Source organism: Taudactylus pleione, unplaced genomic scaffold, assembly GCF_031769625.1.
Source record: "Taudactylus pleione unplaced genomic scaffold, aTauple2 ptg000278l, whole genome shotgun sequence".
NCBI classification, from domain to species: domain Eukaryota; kingdom Metazoa; phylum Chordata; class Amphibia; order Anura; family Myobatrachidae; genus Taudactylus; species Taudactylus pleione.
Genome location: NW_028284680.1, coordinates 3,835,543 through 3,857,891, shown reverse-complemented (window position 1 = coordinate 3,857,891; position 22,349 = coordinate 3,835,543). Strand labels below are relative to the sequence as shown.

The 22,349-nt window shown below is 43.8% G+C and overlaps 1 protein-coding gene across 10 annotated transcripts in view; it reads left to right on the top strand.

Moving 5' to 3' along the window:
- Nucleotides 1-22,349, top strand: part of PKNOX2 (PBX/knotted 1 homeobox 2) — a 500,974-nt gene that overhangs the window by 380,442 nt on the left and 98,183 nt on the right. For all 10 annotated transcript variants that reach the window (XM_088481784.1, XM_088481789.1, XM_088481785.1 and 7 more), the window contains one exon: nucleotides 17,422-17,593. In XM_088481784.1, the coding sequence (XP_088337910.1) occupies nucleotides 17,422-17,593 (172 nt within the window). The remainder of the gene's footprint in view (nucleotides 1-17,421; nucleotides 17,594-22,349) is intronic.

Below are 22,349 nucleotides of genomic sequence, written 5' to 3'. Positions count from 1 at the left end.
TCAGTAGGGTCAGGTGTCAGTGTAGGAATGATCAGTAGGACATGTCTCGGGTGTCAGTTTAGGAATGGTCAGTAGGACATGTATCATGTATCAGGTGTTATAGGAAAGATCAGTAGGACATGCCTCAGGTGTCATTGTAGGAATTATCATTAATACACGTCTCAGGTGTCAGTGTAGGAATGACCAGTTGGCCATGTCTCAGGTGTCAGTGTAGAAATGATCAGTAGGACATGCCTCAGGTGTCATTGTAGGAATTATCCTTAGTACAGGTCTCAGGTGTCAGTGTAGGAATAATCAGTAGGACGTGTGTCAGGTGTCAGTGTAGGAATGACCAGTAGGCCATTTCTCAGGTATCAGTGTAGGAATTATCAGTAGGACATGTATCAGGTCTTAGTGTAGCAATGATTAGTAGGACATGTCTCAGGTGTCAGTGTAGGAATTATCAGTAGGCTATTGCTCAGGTGTCGGTGTAGGAATGATCAGTAGGACGTGTCATTATAGGAATGATCAGTACGAAATGTCTCAGGGGTCAGTGTAGGAATGACCAGTAGGACATGCCTCAGGTGTCATTGTAGGAATTATCATTAATACACGTCTCAGGTGTCAGTGTAGAAATGATCAGTAGGACATGTCTCAGGTGTCAGTGTAGGAATGACCAGTTGGCCATGTCTCAGGTGTCAGTGTAGGAATGATCAGTAGGACATGTATCAGGTGTCCGTGTAGGAATGATCAGTAGGACATGTCTCAGGCGTCAGTGTAGGAATGATCAGTAGGACATGTCATTATAGGAATGATCAGTAGGAAATGTCTCAGGTGTCAGTGTAGGAATTATCATTAGTACACGTCTCAGGTGTCAGTGTAGAAATGATCAGTAGGACATGTCTCAGGTGTCAGTGTAGGAATGACCAGTTGGCCATGTCTCAGGTATCAGTGTAGGAATTATCAGTTGGCCATGTCTCAGGTGTCAGTGTAGGAATTATCAGTAGGACATGTATCCGGTGTCACTGTAGGAGTGATTAGTAGGACATGCCTCAGGTGTCACTGTAGGAATGATCAGTAGGACATGTATCAGGTGTCCGTGTAGGAATGATCAGTAGGACATGTCTCAGGCGTCAGTGTAGGAATGATCAGTAGGACATGTCATTATAGGAATGATCAGTAGGAAATGTCTCAGGTGTCAGTGTAGGAATGACCAGTAGGACATGTCTCAGGTGTCAGTGTAGGAATGACCAGTAGGACATGTGTCAGGTGTCAGTGTAGGAATGACCAGTAAGACATGTCTCAGGTGTCAGTGTAGGAATGATCAGTAGGACGTGTATCTGGTGTCAGTGTAGGAATGATCACTAGTACAGGTCTCAGGTTTCAGTGTAGGAATGATCAGTAGAAGATGTCTCAAGTGTCAGTGTAGGAATGATCATTAGTACATGTCTCAGGTGTCAGCATAGGAATAACCAGTAGGATATGTATTAGGTGTCAGTGTAGGAATGATCATTAGTACAGGTCTTAGGTTTCAGTGTAGGATTGATCAGTAGGTCATGTCTCAGGTGTCAGTGTAGGACTGACCTGTAGGCCATGCCTCGAGTGTCATTGTAGGCATTATCATTAGTACAGGTCTCAGGTGTCAGTGTAGGAATGATCAGAAGGACGTGTATCAGGTATTAGTGTAGGAATGATTAGTAGGACATGTCTTAGGTCTCAGTGTAGGAATGACCAGTAGGAAATGTCTCAGGTGTCCGTGTAGGAATGTTCATTAGTACATGTCTCAGGTGTCAGCATAGGAATGACCAGTAGGACATGTCTCAGGTGTCAGTGTAGGAATGATCAATAGGTCATGTATCAGGTGTCAGCGTAGGAATAACCAGTAGGATATGTATCAGGTGTCAGTGTAGGAATGATCATTAGTACAGGTCTCAGGTTTCAGTGTAGAAATGATCAGTAGGTCATGTCTCAGGTGTCAGTGTAGGAATGATCAGTAGGTCAGGTGTCAGTGTAGGAATGACCAGTAGGCCATGCCTCAGGTGTCCGTGTAGGAATTATCATTAGTACAGGTCTCAGGTGTCAGTGGAGGAATGATCAGAAGGACGTGTATCAGGTGTTAGTGTATGAATGATCAGTAGGAAATGTCTCAGGTGTCAGTGTAGGAATAATCAGTAGGACATGTCTCAGGTGTCAGTGTAGGAATGATCAGTAGGACATGTCTCAGGTGTCAGTGTAGGAATGATCAGTAGGTCAAGCGTCAGTGTAGGAATGGTCAGTAGGAAATGTCTCAGGTGTCAGTGTTGTAAAGATCAGTAGGACATGTCTCAGGTGTCAGTGTAGGAATGATCAGTAGGACATGTCTCAGGTGTCAGTGTAGGAATGATCAGTAGGACCTGTCTCAGGTTTCAGTGTAGGATTTAGCAGCAGGATGTGTTTCAGGTATACAGTTTGGGAATAAGACATAAGTTCTGTCCCTGGTAGCCTGTCTGGACCTGTCCATGGACTTCTGTCTACAGGATTTCTGAAGAAGTCACCTGATCAGGGTATAATCAGGAAACAAATGCTAATAATATGCAGGTTCCTTACGGCACTGACGGAGGGAGGCATGAGGGGACGGAGAGGCAGGAGGGATGCCTCTTTTTTTTTATTCATTTTTTTTTTTTTTTATTAAATTTTCTTGCCTCTGGGTAGCATGACAGTTCAATACCACAGTGGGGATTTTTCATTTCATGTCAATAAATTTAACAAGGCCCCATTCAATTCAAATTAACACACGGTCTCTGAGGCTTTCACGCTCCATAGTATCGGCATAGATAAAAGAGAAAAAATGTTGTGGACTAATATGGACTTGGTGAATACCAGCAGTAGGTGTAAATAAAATAGATTTCCCTTACCTAAACACAGCAAAACCTTTCTGACCCGCGCAACGGAACCACCGGCCAGTCAGCTGGTGCCTTACCGGGTGACAAAACGGCAGCAGGGGCGGGCCTATCACTGGGTACACTGTCCAGGTCAACTCACGGACAGTCATTTTGGTAATAAAGTTTCTGTTAGATTACAGCTGTCTAATCCTCCGCTTACTAAAATTCTGCTTAATGTCATGTTTCCATCACTTATTTGCACCCTGAGCGGTAGGTACATTTGTCCGACCAACTGTGCAAATGCTGCTCTAATCCAGGGAAACATAAAACACATCTGAGTTACGGTTTGATGCTGGAGGCAGCAGGATAAATGTGCTGACTGAGGAGCATGCCGGGTTTTCTGATGGTGAATTCCCAAGTTCTCAGCCTTATACAGTGTGATACCAGCAAATATATCCGCTCCTTCCTAGGCATTTGGACTCTAGCCCACAAAGTGTTCCCAGCAAAGAATATACTGCAAGGTCATCCGAGCCTGTGCCACCACCGTACATAAAATTAATACTAATTGGGTAGTAATATTGTGTCGCCTTGTAAAACGGAATGAGCGCTTTTACAGGGATTCATAGCAGAAATCCTAATTAATGCCAGTATAATTATGTCACGGCTGCCACGTGCACTCGCAACAGTTACCAGTATTTTCAGTAAAGAGTTTCTTATGTGGATTGCTGGCACGAAATCTCTCCTGAACCACCTTATATGTCTGTTAAGTGATATTTATGTACAGTAAAGATAATAAATGAAGAAGTACTGTACCTAATAGTTACACATGACAGAGGTGGTATTAGGGAGCAATAGAGAAAAGCGCATTACGAGTGCTACCTGATGAATGCGGCAAGTCCACAACATAATGCCATCACACCCCCAGCATTGCGCGACTGCTCCCCCTTTTCAGACGTGTAGTGATCTTCACACCCATGCGGTAGCAAAAAAAAATCTGTGCTCATCGAAATTGTGGTGGCTCCGTAATGCGGTGGTTTGAAATGCTTTTTGCCTCCTAATTATTAATCATGGGCCTACTCTTGGAGACATGGAGAATACACTGCCTGTTAGTCTCACCGGCACCAGATCCTATAGGTAAGCAGGTTTGAACTTGGCGGTAGCGTGGTAATTATCACTTCTGGCAACAACATTACTTAATAGCCCAGAAAAGACATTGTTTATTGCCGTGATATGTAGAGATAAACAGTGATGAGTGCAGAGTGACATGGTGGGAGACAGAAGTCTCCTACGTAGCTCTTATGAGAGACCTGATTAATACACGCCTATAAGCTGTTCCAGCATCCCTGCACCGCTACCTGTTTGCAGCACTCTCTGCAAACAGGTTGCTGGTGAGCTGTATAGAACTCCACCCCGCTCAAGTTCCGCTCCATTACCAGTGTGCATGTAATAGTGAGTACGGCTGCACCTACTATACTTCAATAAACCAACAACACTAGTGTACCTACTGTATAGTATACTACACTATATAGCCGTATTGTCGGTACAGCCGTACACCTCCTCCCTTCCGAAACTTGTAGGGAAACATTTGTAAAGTCTGACCATGAAGGCTGGAATACGAGAGCACAGGCTTTCCTCCCAGAGGTGGGGTAACTAGTGTGGTGACTTCAAAGTGGCACTTGGGGAAGATGGAGTGCTGTCATTGTGACATTGTGTGATTAATCATTGTTGGACTTTAAGCAAATTTGGGGAGACAGGCAAATTGGTGGAGTGCACTCACATTGAGGATGTTGGTGGCTATACACATGCCGTACTCCCACCTCACTGCTGTAATGTACCCATCCCTCCTCCTGACCATTTTAATTTTCCTCATTGGGACCGAAATTGTAGAGGAAATACACCGAGGAAGCATTTAAATGTAGGCGAGCCTCTGGCTTTCATTTCCCGTGCTGGCTCCCAGGCAGAGCAGTGCTGAATGCGCTCAATTAGGCCATTAGAGAAATGCATTCCTCTTAATTAGCCTGTGTCAAATCCTTTTTATTAGTGGCTGCAAACGACCCTTCGTCTGCAGTAAAATGTCATGCCAGTTCAGCCCTTTTATTTGTTCTGCGCTGACGAGGATCAAACTCGCCCCAGAAATAGTGGAGAAAGGGAGAGAATTATTTACCTTTCAAATACTGCAGAATGTTAACCCTCTCGCCCCATAAATGCTGTATCTCCATCTCGGCCCACATTTAGTCAGTATTTTATTACATTGTATTTAAAAGGCATTGCAGGTACGCCACGTCTAGCAGTTTCCGTATTGTATTGCTAGACAGAAGTCGGCAGAAGCCTTATACCCCTCACTGGGGTACGTGTGTATAAACTTTATAATGTAATAATCTACTTTTTTTTATTTAATTGAAAACCAATAATCATACAATCTTCCCTGGTCATTAACCCATTCATAAGTGACTTATAATTTCATAATGAAGGTAATCTATTATTCATGACATTTTTTTGTGTGTGTTGTATCTATAATTGCACAATTGTGTCTGCTTCTAAATGTACACACATTGGGACCTGCGGGCTATATTATGGTACTCCCTTAGCTGAGAGAAGCTGGGTACATCAGATTGCTCCCGGCAGTGTCCCAGAAACGCGCCTGGTTCTTACATGCCCTGCGTTGCTGGATGAGATATTGGAATGAAATAGTAATGGTGGTTGGCGCAGATCTTAGTGTTCTGAGCTTTTCTGGGCAAACAAAACCTCCTGATTTTTGCACAACCCTTATTATGATCAGCGCTAGACGGTACCTTCATTTGCTCCATTTGGAAGAATTACTACGATTAAAACTTATTAGTGATATTATTGGCTGATTCTGAGTCGGGGTTCCGAGCAAAAAAAAAAAAACAGCAAGTATCTTTGCACCTGGAACAGTCCATGTTGCAATTTAAGGGGGCAAATACATTTATTTGTTTGTATGCAGGGTACATTAAATACTGGCTGCTTTTGCATGTAGCCTACAAATGTTGGACCGCTTTATTTAGATTTGATTTGGGACATGTCCCTCCCAGACCTAAATCTCTGCGCGTTCATCTGCCCCCCCCTGCAGTGCAGCATGGTTTTAGGTTTTATCAAGGTGCTGAGTTACTTCCTGTTTTCTGCTTTGCTCCCAACTCTGATTAATCCCCAATATATGCGTAGTGACGATCACCCCTTAAGCATCTGGCGTCTTCATAGTGGGGGAGTGTCCTGTATAAATTTTTTCGCCCTGCTTTACTATAATCTGCAGGGATGTGTATTACCCCATATATGAGTGAGGCCTCACCTTGATGGGATCACTATACAGTGCTGGTATGTCTAAAGGCCCCATACACTAGCGACGGATTGTCGCGACGTTGCGATCTTAATATGCCGGGCTGGAGAATCAGTGAAATCCTACATGTTGGTTTACACAGATATGCCAATCACCATCAAAATATGATCATGATTTGCAAATCGGTGAAATTGAACATGTATATTTTCACAATCCTCCGATGGATCGTGAACATCGATGGCCATCGGTCGCCATTTTCGACCAGCGGATGGGCATTTCCTATGCGATTTGCAGGAACCGGCAATCCGTCCGCTAGTGTATGGGGTCCTTACGGCTATTGTTTGTGTGGTTGAATATTTGTGTGATTGATGGGTTCATGTGTGGGGTGTAAACCTAATGACTCTGTAATTGATGCCTGCTCACCTGATTCCAGTTACACCAGCACATTCTCAGTGGTTCCCTGATATTATTAGCGCCAGGATCTATATCACTCCTATAAATAAATCACTGGCATGGAATTTGCCGTGGTTTCTGGATTACACCTCTCCACAGCCCTCTCTCGCAGTTTAATTCTCTCCATAAAGTTGTGCAGAGGTTGGGGCTCGCCTCTGAACTCCCACCACCTGGCTCTGCTGCTTGCATTATTACTTTCTGGTAATTTAGTGCCCTTGCACCGGGTCGATTTGTGCCTTTTCATTTCTAATTGATCTAGTGGCTGTTTAAATGGCAGGAGGCATCTGTTGAGAGTTGGAAGGTTCATAAGGCGCAATAATTCATAACACAGTCTGGAATTTGTCTTTCATATCCCTGGGCTAAGCCCCTGCAGGGCTGCCTAAATTACGGCAGGCGAGGCCGTGCTTTATACTCTCTGTTATGGACTCAGAGCCTTGCATTAAACTGGGATCAGTGCAGATTACTCTATAATATGATGCAGCATTAGAGCCTGCAAATTAGACCGTGCACACTCTTTAACCCTTTCATCCCAGAGCCTGGTGTATTTCATTCCCTGACTAGGGCACTTTGCAGACCTGCTAGCATTTCACAGGCAAGCGGATGGAAATGCTGTAGGCTGGCGTCTTGATACGACTGCACTCAGGGCTCCCTGAGCGAGGGCTTATATTCTTGCCTGAGACTGGCTCGCTAGATTGGGCAGAATTTTTGTTTCTAGGTGCCGCACAGCCAGATGCAACAGTGCAAATGCATTTGCCTTCGGAAATGCCCCATTTAAAATGCTGTGAGCAACTGAGATGTTATCCATAGACCACTTTGGTGGATGAATTTGTCAAAGTGGATCAATTTTGTGGAGGAACAGAAATAGTCACCACCCGAGGGAAGGAGTTGGGTAGTGAAAGGCGTCCCTTGTATTGGGTAGGTGCAGTTAGTTTTACAGAGTAGGACATAGTTTGTGGTTTAAGATTACTGAAATCCATAAAGCAGTCACGAGGGAGAATTTTTGCGTTGCTAGATGCTGTACGAAGGGGCGCACAGCCCTACATTTTCCTCCAGTTCAGAGATGAGGTCTCGTCCTCCATTTTTAATAAGAACCACTTTGCACCTTCCAGTTTCTCTTTGGCGGAGAAGCACATCTCTAGGCACACATCAAACAAAGTAATAATACAAATCTGCAAGCACACAAGTGCCATGTTATGATAACTCCACATGATTAAGGAAGTAGTTTAGAAGCAAAACTGAAAAGTGTATTTAGAAGAAAGGGATGGTGTTAAAGAGGCTGGAGGTTGATGTGACTTTTATGCTTATTCACAGTGCCTCCTTTTGTACCTTTCCGTACACCAAGGCACACTTCCGGTAGCGGGGGAATGTAGGCCTCCACCTTCATGTACAATGGGTTTTATCTTGGTGCAACACCAAAGCAATTTACAATGTGTGTCATTGATGAGGTGCATTGTTTTGAGGAGTTAGGGGTCGGTTTAGTGAAGACAGATTACGTCACCTGAATGTCGCTCTTGTCTGCCTGAAGAACTAATCTCACATATTGTAAAAAATTGCAAGAGACAATATTACCCAGCCCATGACCCATATTTGGTTCATATTCTCGCTCTGTTCCTTATACACCTCATCAGTCAGTGAAGCTAGCGAGGTATAGCCACCACCGGCGCATAGTAGTGTCATTAGTCATGGAAGATAGTGAGGTATAGCGGCCACCGGCACAAGGCTCACCTTACATCTCTCACTCTGGTATAACTACCACCAGCCCAGAGTTGTCATCAGTCAGTTAAGCTGGTGAGGTATAGCCGCCAATGGCATGAGACTCACCTTACATCTCTCACTCTGGTGTAATTACCACCAGTCCATAGTAGTGTCATCAATCATGGAAGCTAGCGAGGTATAGCCGCCAATGGCATGAGATTCATCTTACACCAGCTGCTTCTCGGAACTATGGGAGAGACGTCATGACGTCTCCCCCATAGTGCGCATGGAGAGTGCCGGGAGCCGGAGTTCAGAAGAGAACTCCAGCGTCCGGCTAACGCGGCACTGCAGGGAAGGAGCCGGGCGTCCGCTGGTAATAACATCTCAGTGGGTTTACGGCTTAGAGCCTCCCTGCGGCACAGCCGGGCATGCATATGATTCATTATAGAATGATTCATATGCATGCCCGGCTGTCCGTCCATTACCCCCAGGAATTAAATTTTTACCCCATGTGTGGTAATTTTCCCCTGTTCCCTGACCACTGATTTAAATAGTGAAAAAAGTTATATACAATTTGTACAGCCTTTTTTGTTTTAGGTAAGCGTTATACATCATAAGACAAACATGTCTGTCGCGTGAATACAAATCATAGTAAGTATAGGAGGGGTCGTGATCAGGTGGGGATGGGAGAACGGGGTGGGTACACCATATTGAATATCGTTGAGTATAAAGATGAAAGGTTAAGCTCCTCCTTTTTCGTAAAGTGGCACATGGACTGTGGGGTCCTTTTTGGGTCTTATTCAGAGATCTGGTTCCTGTGTATTGTAATCTGGGGAAATTTACGGCTGAATCTATATGTCAGTGAAGATCAGTGGGATCTACACGTGTCCAAAAACATGTTCCCTGTCATGGAGGTAATATGTTACTTTTCCATAGAAGCTAAATAAGGATGACATTAAGGGGGCTGGGATATTTAGTAGTTCATATCTATATGACTTTTGACCACTACAATTATATTGGATATCAGGGTTCGGGAGTGTTTATTAATACAGTAGGGAGGGTATTATAGGAGGAAGGTCCAAGGAATCATCTGTCTTCTATGTTTAAACATACAGTCAGGTGCATAAATATTGGGACATTGACAGAATTTTCATATTTTGGCCTCTATTCACCACCACAATGGCCATGAAGTGAAACAAACAAGATGTGCTTTAACTGCAGACTTTCAGATTTCATTTGAGGGTAATTACATCCAAATCAGGTGAACGGTGTAGGAATTACAACAATTTCTATATGTGCCTCCCACTTTTTAAGGGGCTAAAAGTAATGGGAGTATCAACTCAACAGCTATTTCATGGACAGGTGTGGGCTATTCCCTCGTTATTTCATTATCAATTAAGCAGGTAAAAGGTCTGGAGTTGATTCTAGGTCTGACATTTGCATTTGGAATAAGTTGCTGTCGACTCTTAATATGAGATCCAAAGAGCTGTCACTATCAGTGAAGAAAGCCATCATTAGGCTGAAGAATCAAAACAAACCCACCAGAGAGATAGCAAAAACATTAGGTGTGGCCAAATCAACTGTTTGGAACATTCTTAAAAAGAAAGAATGCACCGGAGAGCTCAGCAACACCAATAGACCCGGAAGACCACGGAAAACAACTGTGGTGGATGACAGAAGAATTATTTCCCTGGTGAAGAAAAACCCTTCACAACAGTTGGCCAAATCAAGAACACTCTCCAGGAGGTAGGTGTATATGTGTCAAAGTCAACAATCAAGAGAAGACTTCACAAGAGTAAATATAGAGGGTTCACCACAAGATGTAAACTATTGGTGAGCCACAAAAACAGGAAGACCAGATTTAGAGTTTGCCAAACAACATCTAAAAAAGCCATTACAGTTCTGGAACAACATCCTATGGACAGATGAGACAAAGATCAACTTGTACCAGAGTGATGGGAAGAGAAGAGTATGGAGAAGGAAAGGAACTGCTCATGATCCAAAACACACTACCTCATCAATGAAGCATGGTGGTGGTAGTGTCATGGCGTGGGCATGTATGGCTGCCAATGGAACTGGTTCCCTTGTATTTTTCGATGATGTGACTGCTGACAAAAGCAGCAGAATTAATTCTGAGGTGTTTCGGGCAATATTATATGCTCATATTCAGTCAAATGCTTCAGAACTCATTGGACGGCGCTTCACAGTGCAGATGGACAATGACCCGAAGCATACTGCAAAACCAACCAAAGAGTTTTTTAAGGCTAAAAAGTGGAATGTTATGCTATGGCCAAGTCAATCCCCTGACCTGAATCCGATTGAGCATGCATTTCACTTGATGAAGACAAAACTGAAGGGAAAATGCCCCAAGAACAAGCAGGAACTTTTGCAGTACAGGCCTGGCAGAGCATCACCAGAGATGAAAACCAGCGTTTGGTGATGTCTATGCATTCCAGACTTCAGGCTGTAATTGCCTGCAAAGGATTTGCAACAAAGTATTAAAAAGTGAAAGTTAGATTTAGGATTGTTTAGTTTGTCCCATTACTTTTGGCCCCTTAAAAAGTGGGAGGCACATATAGAAACCATTGTAATTCCTACACCGTTCACCTGATTTGGATGTAATTACCCTCAAATTAAATCTGAAAGTCTGCAGTTAAAGCACATCTTGTTTGTATCATTTTAAAGCCATTGTGGTGGTGAATAGAGGCCAAAATATGAAAATTCTGTCAATGTCCCAATATTTATGCACCTGACTGTATATTTAACAAAAGACCTACATACACATGAGGATCTAGAATTCTGGTCATATGTGCCTAACAAAACTGGATCAGAATCTTTATATACCCCTGCCTATACCTTCTAAATATCCTTCCTATAAACCTCTAAGAATAACGCTAATTTGTGTACACAGTCTGACCGCAAATAAAGACAGGAGTGGAATCTGTGGTTCCAACGCACAAGTATTATTCAGGTAAAAGTACAGTCAGTTACACGCTATTGATACATACACAATTTAGGCGTAAAAGGAAATATTACAGACCCAAGTACAGTATACATACACTGCGCCTCCGGACCCAGAGATAGACCTCAGACTAGAGACCCTCAGTTCATACAACCTTCAGCATGGACTAAAAATCCAGTATTCGGGCACATGTATTTATCCCCCCCCCAGACTAAAACAGGACAAAGGGGAAATTTCCTGCTGATGTCATTGGTTCCCAGAGGAGAAGCATATGTTATAACACATTTAACAGGCTGGTTCAAATAGACTCCCCCTGCCTCTAACAGCAGGGGAATCTTTCTAATAATGCCTCCTGTAACATTCCAACAGCTAAACATTTTGTTGCTTGTAGGTTCTGCGATCCATAACTTGAGTTTGCATGATGCGATCTCTCCACCGATAACACCGGGATGCTGTAAAAAACGTACGCATTAGAACAAGACCAAACACAAGTTGCTTATCATGTATAATACCTTAGTTATCAAAAACCTTTATTTCTCAGCATTTAAACTAACTAAACCAACTTGAATCATACATTTGATGCTTATTGAACCTTATGAGTGAATATGAAATGTGTGGGTGTTCAGGGTTTGGTATAAGGACGCTAGTTAACTTGGGGCAGATGCGTGCGCAGAAAGCTAATAAAACAGCGGTTTCATACAAAGTCTTATGCATTCGCTAATATGCGACTAGTTAATAGCGCTCTTGTGAGTATTATTGTGTGTATAAGAAATGATGAAAGAAGCGTTCGCATAGTGCTAATATAAATATCGCCACATGTACTATATTGTGAGTTCACCTAAAATGGCGCTTAGGCGGCCATTCGCAAAATGGCGTTTTGCGATCGCATTTCTAAAATGGAGTCTTGCGGCCATTCGCAAGATGGCGTCGCTGCGATTAAATTTTAAACTGAACTTGTCTCAGCCAATTATTCAGCTTCGACAGCCACCAACCAAAATCATTCTGTTCTTAAGCTTCTGCTTTTGCTAAAACTAGATTCTTCTCCATTTTTAGAAGAGTAGTTAGTTGTACCTGTACTGTAACAGAGAGCAGTGCATTGTACCTGTACTGTAACAGAGAGCAGTGCATTGTACTTGTACTGTAACAGAGAGCAGTGCGTTGTACTTGTACTGTAACAGAGAGCAGTGCGTTGTACTTGTACTGTAACAGAGAGCAGTGCGTTGTACTTGTACTGTAACAAAGAGCAGTGCGTTGTACTTGTACTGTAACAGAGAGCAGTGCGTTGTACCTGTACTATAACAGAGAGCAGTGCGTTGTACCTGTACTGTAACAGAGCAGTGCTTTGTACCTGTACTGTAACAGAGAGCAGTGCATTGTACTTGTACTGTAACAGAGAGCAGTGCGTTGTACTTGTACTGTAACAGAGAGCAGTGCGTTGTACTGTAATAGAGAGCAGTGCATTGTACCTGTACTGTAACAGAGAGCAGTGCGTTGTACCTGTACTGTAACAGAGAGCAGTGCATTGTACTTGTACTGTAACAGAGAGCAGTGCGTTGTACTTGTATTGTAACAGAGAGCAGTGCATTGTACTTGTACTGTAACAGAGAGCAGTGCGTTGTACTTGTATTGTAACAGAGAGCAGTGCGTTGTACTTGTACTGTAACAGAGAGCAGTGCGTTGTACCTGTACTGTAACAGAGAGCAGTGCATTGTACTTGTACTGTAACAGAGAGCAGTGCGTTGTACCTGTACTGTAACAGAGCAGTGCGTTGTACCTGTACTGTAACAGAGAGCAGTGCATTGTACTTGTACTGTAACAGAGAGCAGTGTGTTGTACTTGTACTGTAACAGAGAGCAGTGCATTGTACTTGTACTGTAACAGAGAGCAGTGCGTTGTACCTGTACTGTAACAGAGAGCAGTGCATTGTACTTGTACTGTAACAGAGAGCAGTGTGTTGTACTTGTACTGTAACAGAGAGCAGTGCGTTGTACTTGTACTGTAACAGAGAGCAGTGCGTTGTACTTGTACTGTAACAGAGAGCAGTGCGTTGTACTTGTACTGTAACAGAGAGCAGTGCGTTGTACTGTAACAGAGAGCAGTGCGTTGTACTTGTACTGTAACAGAGAGCAGTGCGTTGTACTGTAACAGAGCAGTGCTTTGTATTTGTACTGTAATATAGAGCAGTGCGTTGTACTTGTACTGTCACAGAGAGCAGTGCGTTGTACTAGTACTGTAACAGAGAGCAGTGCATTGTACCTGTACTGTAACAGAGAGCAGTGCGTTGTACTTGTACTGTAACAGAGAGCAGTGCGTTGTACCTGTACTGTAACAGAGAGCAGTGCATTGTACTTGTACTGTAACAGAGAGCAGTGTGTTGTACTTGTACTGTAACAGAGAGCAGTGCGTTGTACTTGTACTGTAACAGAGAGCAGTGCTTTGTACTGTGACGCAGAGCAGTGCGTTGTACCTGTACTGTAACAGAGAGCAGTGCATTGTACTAGTACTGTAACAGAGAGCAGTGCATTGTACTTGTACTGTAACAGAGAGCAGTGTGTTGTACCTGTACTGTAACAGAGAGCAGTGTGTTGTACTTGTACTGTAACAGAGAGCAGTGCATTGTACTTGTACTGTAACAGAGAGCAGTGAGTTGTACCTGTACTGTAACAGAGAGCAGTGCGTTGTACCTGTACTGTAACAGAGAGCAGTGTGTTGTACTTGTACTGTAACAGAGAGCAGTGCATTGTGCTTGTACTGTAACGCAGAGCAGTGCGTTGTACCTGTACTGTAACAGAGAGCAGTGCATTGTACTTGTACTGTAACAGAGAGCAGTGCGTTGTACTTGTACTGTAACAGAGAGCAGTGCTTTGTACTTGTACTGTAACAGAGAGCAGTGCGTTGTACCTGTACTGTAACAGAGAGCAGTGCGTTGTACTTGTACTGTAACAGAGAGCAGTGCGTTGTACTTGTACTGTAACAGAGAGCAGTGCGTTGTACTTGTACTGTAACAGAGAGCAGTGCGTTGTACCTGTACTGTAACAGAGAGCAGTGCGTTGTACTTGTACTGTAACAGAGAGCAGTGCGTTGTACTTGTACTGTAACAGAGAGCAGTGCGTTGTACTTGTACTGTAACAGAGAGCAGTGCGTTGTACTTGTACTGTAACAGAGAGCAGTGTGTTGTACTTGTACTGTAACAGAGAGCAGTGCGTTGTACTTGTACTGTAACAGAGAGCAGTGTGTTGTACTTGTACTGTAACAGAGAGCAGTGTGTTGTACTTGTACTGTAACAGAGAGCAGTGCGTTGTACTTGTACTGTAACAGAGAGCAGTGTGTTGTACTTGTACTGTAACAGAGAGCAGTGTGTTGTACTTGTACTGTAACAGAGAGCAGTGCGTTGCTTTCTGACTATACAGACATGAGACCATTGACAAAGCACATTCAGCACATACCTGCCGTCTGCCCTCAGTACATTCCTCTGCAGTGTAGAAGAGCGCCAAGGTGTGCGGAAAGGAGGAAAAAGTTTTTAAGACACTCTTTGTAAAATGGAATCGCCACAGAGTCCACTTTAGAACATTACCATCCTGCCATCCCACCCCACTTTTTATTATGTTTATAATATATATTTTATGCTACAACACTGCTGAATTTAGCCTAATATACTGTTGGCTGTATTTATTACATATGGCACCATGGAGGGGCAGAATGCAACCCAATAATACAGTACCCAAACAGCGTCAGCTGTGAGTGGGGGGAGTCTCCTGTCTCTTTGCTTAGCGGACATGGCCGCTGCTCACCTAAGAACGCTCCTAATAATGACATCATAACGGTAACCTTGCTGTGCAAAATGAATGCTTGTATCTTGCGCTGCTAATGTGCCTGCTGTATACTTTGCTAGGAACACCTTTACCCCTGCCAACTTCCAAATGCCATCGTCATGCTCAGTGCATGGCGGCAGAGCTATAGATGGCTGCAAATCAAAGACCCGAGGCTGGTAGACAGCTGGGTGTGCACTGTGCAGCGAAGGTTTTCAGATACGTAAATTTGTATACAATTTTGTCTCTGATTATAAAGATAAAACCCTCAGTCGTGTGGATTTCTTCTTTCTTTCTTTTTTATATGTTTTTTAGTCATTGTTGGAATTTAAACTTCAGGTGGAAATACTTTCACTTAATTGAAAGAGATATTTATATACACAAACTAAGCTTAGACTATTCATTGCCTTTGATAAAGCTGTCTGGTACAGAGAAACGCGTCAGGCGGAGAACAGAGAGGTATCCTTACACCATACCTGCCGATATTCTGGCTGCTCCTTCCGGGAGGGAGCAGCCAGGTCGGCAGGACGGGGTGGGCGTGGCCGAGACAAGGGGGAGTGGCCGGTCGGGTGACGTAACTTGTGGGCGTGGTGGGGCGGAGTCACGCGATCGGGGAAGATTGGCCCCGCCCCCACTGCACAATGCCGATAAAATAGGCATTGTGCAGCAGGGGGCGGGGCCAAAATGACGCGAATCGCGTCACCGGCCCCCCCGCTGCGGGGGTTACAGGGGTTATAGCGGGGGGATAGGAAGGGTGAGCGGCAGCCGGGAGAATTGCCTGCCTTCCCGGGAGGTCGGGAGCGGCACCCGATTTTCGGGAGGCTCCCGACCAAATCGGGAGGGTAGGCAAGTATGCCCTACACGGAATCTACTAAATTTCACTTTTGGAATATCCTATTCAAACCGGAATATATGCTGAAGCCACACTTGCACATCTTGTGGCATTTGGGAGAGCGGGACACTGAGATCACACGGGCTGCACACCCAGTCATCTGGAACCCGCTGTTATGAACTGTGATTTTGGAAACTAAGGGAAAAGGGACTGCAGGATATTAATAACCCACCTTGGACACATCCCGTATCTCATCTATATTTACAAGAGTGGTAAAACCGGTAACTATATGGAACTTTACATGTTATCATCACATTCTTAAAACCAATTTGTGGGAGATGTACCTCTGAGAAAGAACAATCATGCTCTATTGCATATATGCTAATTAGCAATTTTATTCTTTATTGTGCATTTGTATTACATATATATATATATATATATATATATATATATATATATGTGTGTGTGTATATATTTATATATATTTTTTAGTGTTTTATTGTGTATAATAAATTGTGCATTTATGAAGATATCCACACGACTTTTTGATATATAATTTATAGATGTCGCACATGCGCCGTTATCGCTTCACCTTTTGTTTATGTATATTTTCTCCCAGAGAGACTACTCTGGTATAGGGCAGCAATTTTAGAGTGTGAATATTATATTAATTTGAAAAAATATATTTTTATATATATATAAGTTTTTTAAACTATTTATTTATTTTCACTAAAACAGATCTAGAGTGATTCTAATAGCGCCTTACAAACGATATACAGTAGATACGTAAATGGCCCTTTTTCACATGAATATCCCTTTTTAGTTAAGAGAGAAGGCATTATGTCCAGGGTAAGGCACTGGCATCAGCGTACAGCTATTTGTTACCTTTGCCCCTGACCATCTTTACACTATGGACGTATTTCTAAAAGGCGGAAATTTTCCTTTTTATTTCAGTTAGATATCTGTAGAGTAACCAAACTCCTGTGCGATCCCAGGACTTCCTGATCTACATGTCCTTATATATGCAGCGGCCATAACATTCCACCTTCAGGAATCCGCAGGGTCACGTGGAAAATCTCACTTAACCCACTGCTACTGATTTTGATTAGGACACGTCTACATTGGCTGAGACACTGTGGGGGATCCTCTGCTTCCCAGCAAGGATAATGAGTAATCCGCTCATTTTTTTCTAGAACCATGGCACCACATTTCCTTTACCCATCAGCTATTGCAGTGACAAATGATGGTAGTATGAGCAAATCATATAAGTACTGTAAGACAGGAATAATGTTTTCTGAACGGACCAACCTGGACAGAACTGCCGTTTGTATAACTATCTGCAGTCTGTACCGGCTGTGTTATAACACTTACGGAAGTCATTTATCTCAATATGATAAGATGTCCTGCATAGACTGTATATGATTGATTCATAGCGCTTGGAGTGGGATTTCCACTGTTGGGCTCTTTTTGTGTGTGTTGCCTCCATTGTATGTCATGGTCTCTGCTAATGCGAATATGTTCTGTGTCCCCCCCAGACACCCCCTGTTCCCGCTGCTGACGTTGCTGTTTGAGAAGTGCGAGCAGGCCACACAGGGCTCTGAGTGCATTACGTCTGCCAGCTTTGATGTGGATATCGAGAACTTTGTCCACCAGCAGGAACAAGAGCATAAACCTTTCTTCAGTGAAGACCCTGAGCTGGACAACCTGGTAATGATTTCCATCAGCAATTACTGAAAAGGTCACCTCAGCTGATGTCTGCGGTCAGCTAAACACCAGATATTGTGCTTGTAGGATCAAACGGTACTAGGCTGCCCTGATCCTTCTGACTGTGCATGTACTTACTCCAGCCATTTAATATTGGCTACTTTTTGGTGCATGAAGTACAAGCAAAGAGAGATGTTAATTTTGGGTACATTGAGCCAGTAATAATTCCACTTTATAACAAGGGACGTTGTCTGTGTATGGCTGTAGCTTCACACATCTGGTAACATTTCATAAATGTGCAATTTCATAGTGACATTGAGTACAAGGCTGTCCTGTCTGACCAGTATACAATGCAGTGTTCAGTTCTGATGATAATCTCCTGGCAATATAGAGCCCAAATTAATGGACAAGTATTCAGTGTAGAGCCACGTCCAGGACACAATAGACTCTTCTGTCTCTCCTCTGCAGTGTAAACGTATGCAGTATGTACTATACGCATAGTGGGCTGCAGGAGAGGGGCGGGATGCTGGCAGATAATGGTATAGGGTGAAGACAGTGGAAGGTACAGGGTGATGGCAGAGGATGGTACTGGGGTGATGACATTGAACGGTGCATGGTGATAGTGGATGGTACCAGGTGATTACAGAGGAGGGTAATGATGATGTAGGATGGTTGCAGTGGACGGTATCTGGTTACAATGGTACAGGGTGATGCAGTTTTGAAAACCAGTTGTCCATATAAGCGATAAGACTCTAAGCTCACTACAGTGGGTGGGCAGGGTGACAGCACTGTAGACTTCCTGCAGTGGATGGGCAGGGTGACAGCAGTGGAGGGCCAGGATGACAGCAGTGAACGGGACAGGTGACAGCACCGTAGGCATTCTGCAGTGGATGGGCAGGGTGACAGCAGTGACCGGAACAGGTGACAGCACCGTAGGCATTCTGCAGTGGATGGACAGGGTGACAGCAATGGATGGTATTGGTGACAGCACCGTAGGCATTCTGCAGTGGATGGGCAGGGTGACAGCAGTGACCGGAACAGGTGACAGCACCGTAGGCATTCTGCAGTGGATGGGCAGGGTGACAGCAGTGGACGGAAAAGGTGACAGCACCATAGGCATTCTGCAGTGGATGGGCAGAGTGACAGCTGTGGACTGTGCTGGGTAACAGCAATGAATGCTATTGGTGACAGTACTGTAGACTAACTACAGTGGATGAGCAGGGTGACTGCTGTGGACGGGACAGGTGACAGCACCGTAGGCATTCTGCAGTGGATGGGCAGGGTGACAGCAATGGACGGTATAGGTAACAGCACCGTAGGCATTCTGCAGTGGATGGGCAGGGTGACAGCAGTGGACGGAGAAGGTGACAGCACCATAGGCATTCTGCAGTGGATGGGCAGGGTGACAGCAGTGGACAGAGTAGGTGACAGCACCGTAGGCATTCTGCAGTGGATGGGCAGGGTGACAGCAGTGGACGGAGAAGGTGACAGCACCATAGGCATTCTGCAGTGGATGGGCAGGGTGACAGCAGTGGACAGAGTAGGTGACAGCACCGTAGGCATTCTGCAGTGGATGGGCAGGGTGACAGCAGTGGACGGAGTAGGTGACAGCACCGTAGGCATTCTGCAGTGGATGGGCAGGGTGACAACAATGGATGGTATAGGTGACAGCACCGTAGACTTCTTGCAGTGGATGGGCAGGGTGACAGCAGTGGACGGAGTAGGTGACAGCACCGTAGGCATTCTGCAGTGGATGGGCAGGGTGACAGCAGTGGACGGAGTAGGTGACAGCACCGTAGGCATTCTGCAGTGGATGGGCAGGGTGACAGCAGTGGACGGAGTTGGTGACAGCACCGTAGGCATTCTGCAGTGGATGGGCAGGGTGACAGCAGTGGACGGAGTAGGTGACAGCACCGTAGGCATTCTGCAGTGGATGGGCAGGGTGACAGCAATGGACGGGACAGGTGACAGCAATGAATGCTATTGGTGACAGTACTGTAGACTAACTACAGTGGATGGGCAGGGTGACTGCTGTGGACTGTGCACAATGACAGCAATGAATGGTACAGGTGACAGCACTGCAGACTCACTACAGTGGAAAGGTATGGCTGCACCCATTTGTGGGTGGGTCTATCATATGGGAAGCACCCACTCACAGGAGCATGGCATAGCACCCAGCAGCTGGGACTAAAATCTACACTTACTGTATTAGGATGGCGGGACAGTCCCATAATGGCTGCATTTTTAGCTGGATGTATTTAGATGCTAAAATGTAACAGACACAAATTAAAGTGCAACTTTTTTTATTTTGTAAATCTCTCATGTAAATAACACATAAACAGTATCTATTTTCTGTCATAGAGATAGAGGAATGAAGGACTTAATTTTGACATAACATCAGGTCATCTTATATACACACATCCCGCAGCACATATCCTAGCCCACTCCTCCATGCTCCTTCCTCACTAATACTAGTGCTGAGCTATTTATATCATTTTATATGTCTATATTTCTTTCGTTTTTATATATAAATTAATTGGTGTCAATTGTATATATTTTTAATTTTTAATCTTTAAATTTTTTATTTTGCAATTAGTTAGTATTGATATATCTATATGAGAATATGTATATATATGTTAAACAATGCTTTAACGTTAATACTACTATATAAGAGTTTGGCAAATGAACAAACCCTGTGCAAGACAAGTCTAGCTGTGTTGATTGACATCTGTAACTCTTAAAAATATGCAGCTGATGGCAATTGAGGTACTATTTAAACATGGGAAATTTTGAGCCACACATCTATTCACTTCCTGATGAAGCCGCTGATCTCTATACAGGCGGAGAAACGCGTAGAAGAATAGACGGCAGTAAGCTTTATACTGTCCGTGTGATCACACTGTCCGTTGGTGTGCCGGCTCAGTCAGCCCGATATCCGTATTGCACATTGCCGCTGCGGAGAACACAGACGTACAGGTGTCTGACACATTGCCGCCGTGGAGACTACAGGTGTGCAGGCCTCCGGTGGATAGAGGAGACAGACCCGGTACTTTGTGCAGGCTCAGTCTACCTGACACCCTTATCAGCTATTGCTGCAGAGAATACAAGTATACAAACCTCTGGATAACAGAGGGAGGAAAACCTGGTATTCGTTACAAACGCGAGTGCACCACGTATTGTCAAACAGCATACCTTTTCTATACGGACTGATTGTGCAGTATTTTACCCTCCTGGAGGAGTATGTCCACAATATATATGTATTGACTCATTATTGGATTGAAGCAAATACAGCGCAAATAAGAGCTAGCTACATTGAAACAATTTACAGATATTCGCTATCTATCAGTCCATTGCAACAAACTATCTAAGGTGTTTATACTTCAGATATTTTGTTTTCTTTACTTATGCGGATTTACAGATATTAACAAATATCTTACCTCAATAATTCTGGACTTCTTTGGATACATTATTTGACCTTTCTTGTGTCAGAATTTTATATGTTAACTAAGTTCAGTTGTCATATTTTTTAAAATATTTATTTCTATTATGTTCAGTCTAATATCCATTTGGATTCTAAGTTAGGATTTATCTAGAGGAGGCAATTTTTCCCATTGTGACATTATTATATATATATATATATATATATATATATATATATAATTTTATATGAATATTAATAAATATTTGATATCGAGATCACGCTTCATTGTTCTATTAGTATTAGTTGTTGTCCATATCGACAGGTAAAGTACAGCCTGTCGTGATATTTGAAGCTGCAGTCTTGTGGTCTTTTTAAAAAACAGCTGTGTCTTTCATATTATATTAATTTCAGCGCTAGACTGCTTGTTTTTGTTTCCTTCCTCACTACCCCATCTGTCTCACCCCTGTCTGACCCTCCCCTTTAGAATGTAAGCTCACACGAGCAGGGCCCTCATCCCTCACTCTACTCCCCCTACTTATAGTATAATTTACTCCTAACTCCCCAATTGGCACCCAACACTTGGTTGCTGACGCCCTGCTGCTTGTGTTATGCAGCGAAGCTATGTCTATAAACCATGTCCTTGTCCTGCATTGTTTTGTATTACTATTAACTGTTTCTCTTCTGTGCTCATTTATATACTGTGTAAGGCGCTGCGGAGCCTTTTGTGGCGCCATATAAATAAAGGTTGATAATAATAAGGGCAGGGTGTCTGCTGTGCACAATGACTAAATGTATGGTATAGGTGACAGCACTATAGGCTTAGTACAGGGTGTCTGCTGTGCACAACGACTAAATGTATGGTATAGGTGACAGCACTATAGGCTTAGTACAGGGTGTCTGCTGTGCACAACGACTAAATGTATGGTATAGGTGACAGCACTATAGGCTTAGTACAGGGTGTCTGCTGTGCACAACGACTAAATGTATGGTATAGGTGACAGCACTATAGGCTTAGTACAGGGTGTCTGCTGTGCACAACGACTAAATGTATGGTATAGGTGACAGCACTATAGGCTTAGTACAGGGTGTCTGCTGTGCACAACGACTAAATGTATGGTATAGGTGACAGCACTATAGGCTTAGTACAGGGTGTCTGCTGTGCACAATGACTAAATGGACGGTATAGGTGACAGCACTATAGGCCCAGTACAGGGTGTCTGCTGTGCACAATGACTAAATGGACGGTATAGGTGACAGCACTATAGGCTCAGTACAGGGTGTCTGCTGTGCACAATGACTAAATGGACGGTGTAGGTGACAGCACTATAGGCTCAGTAC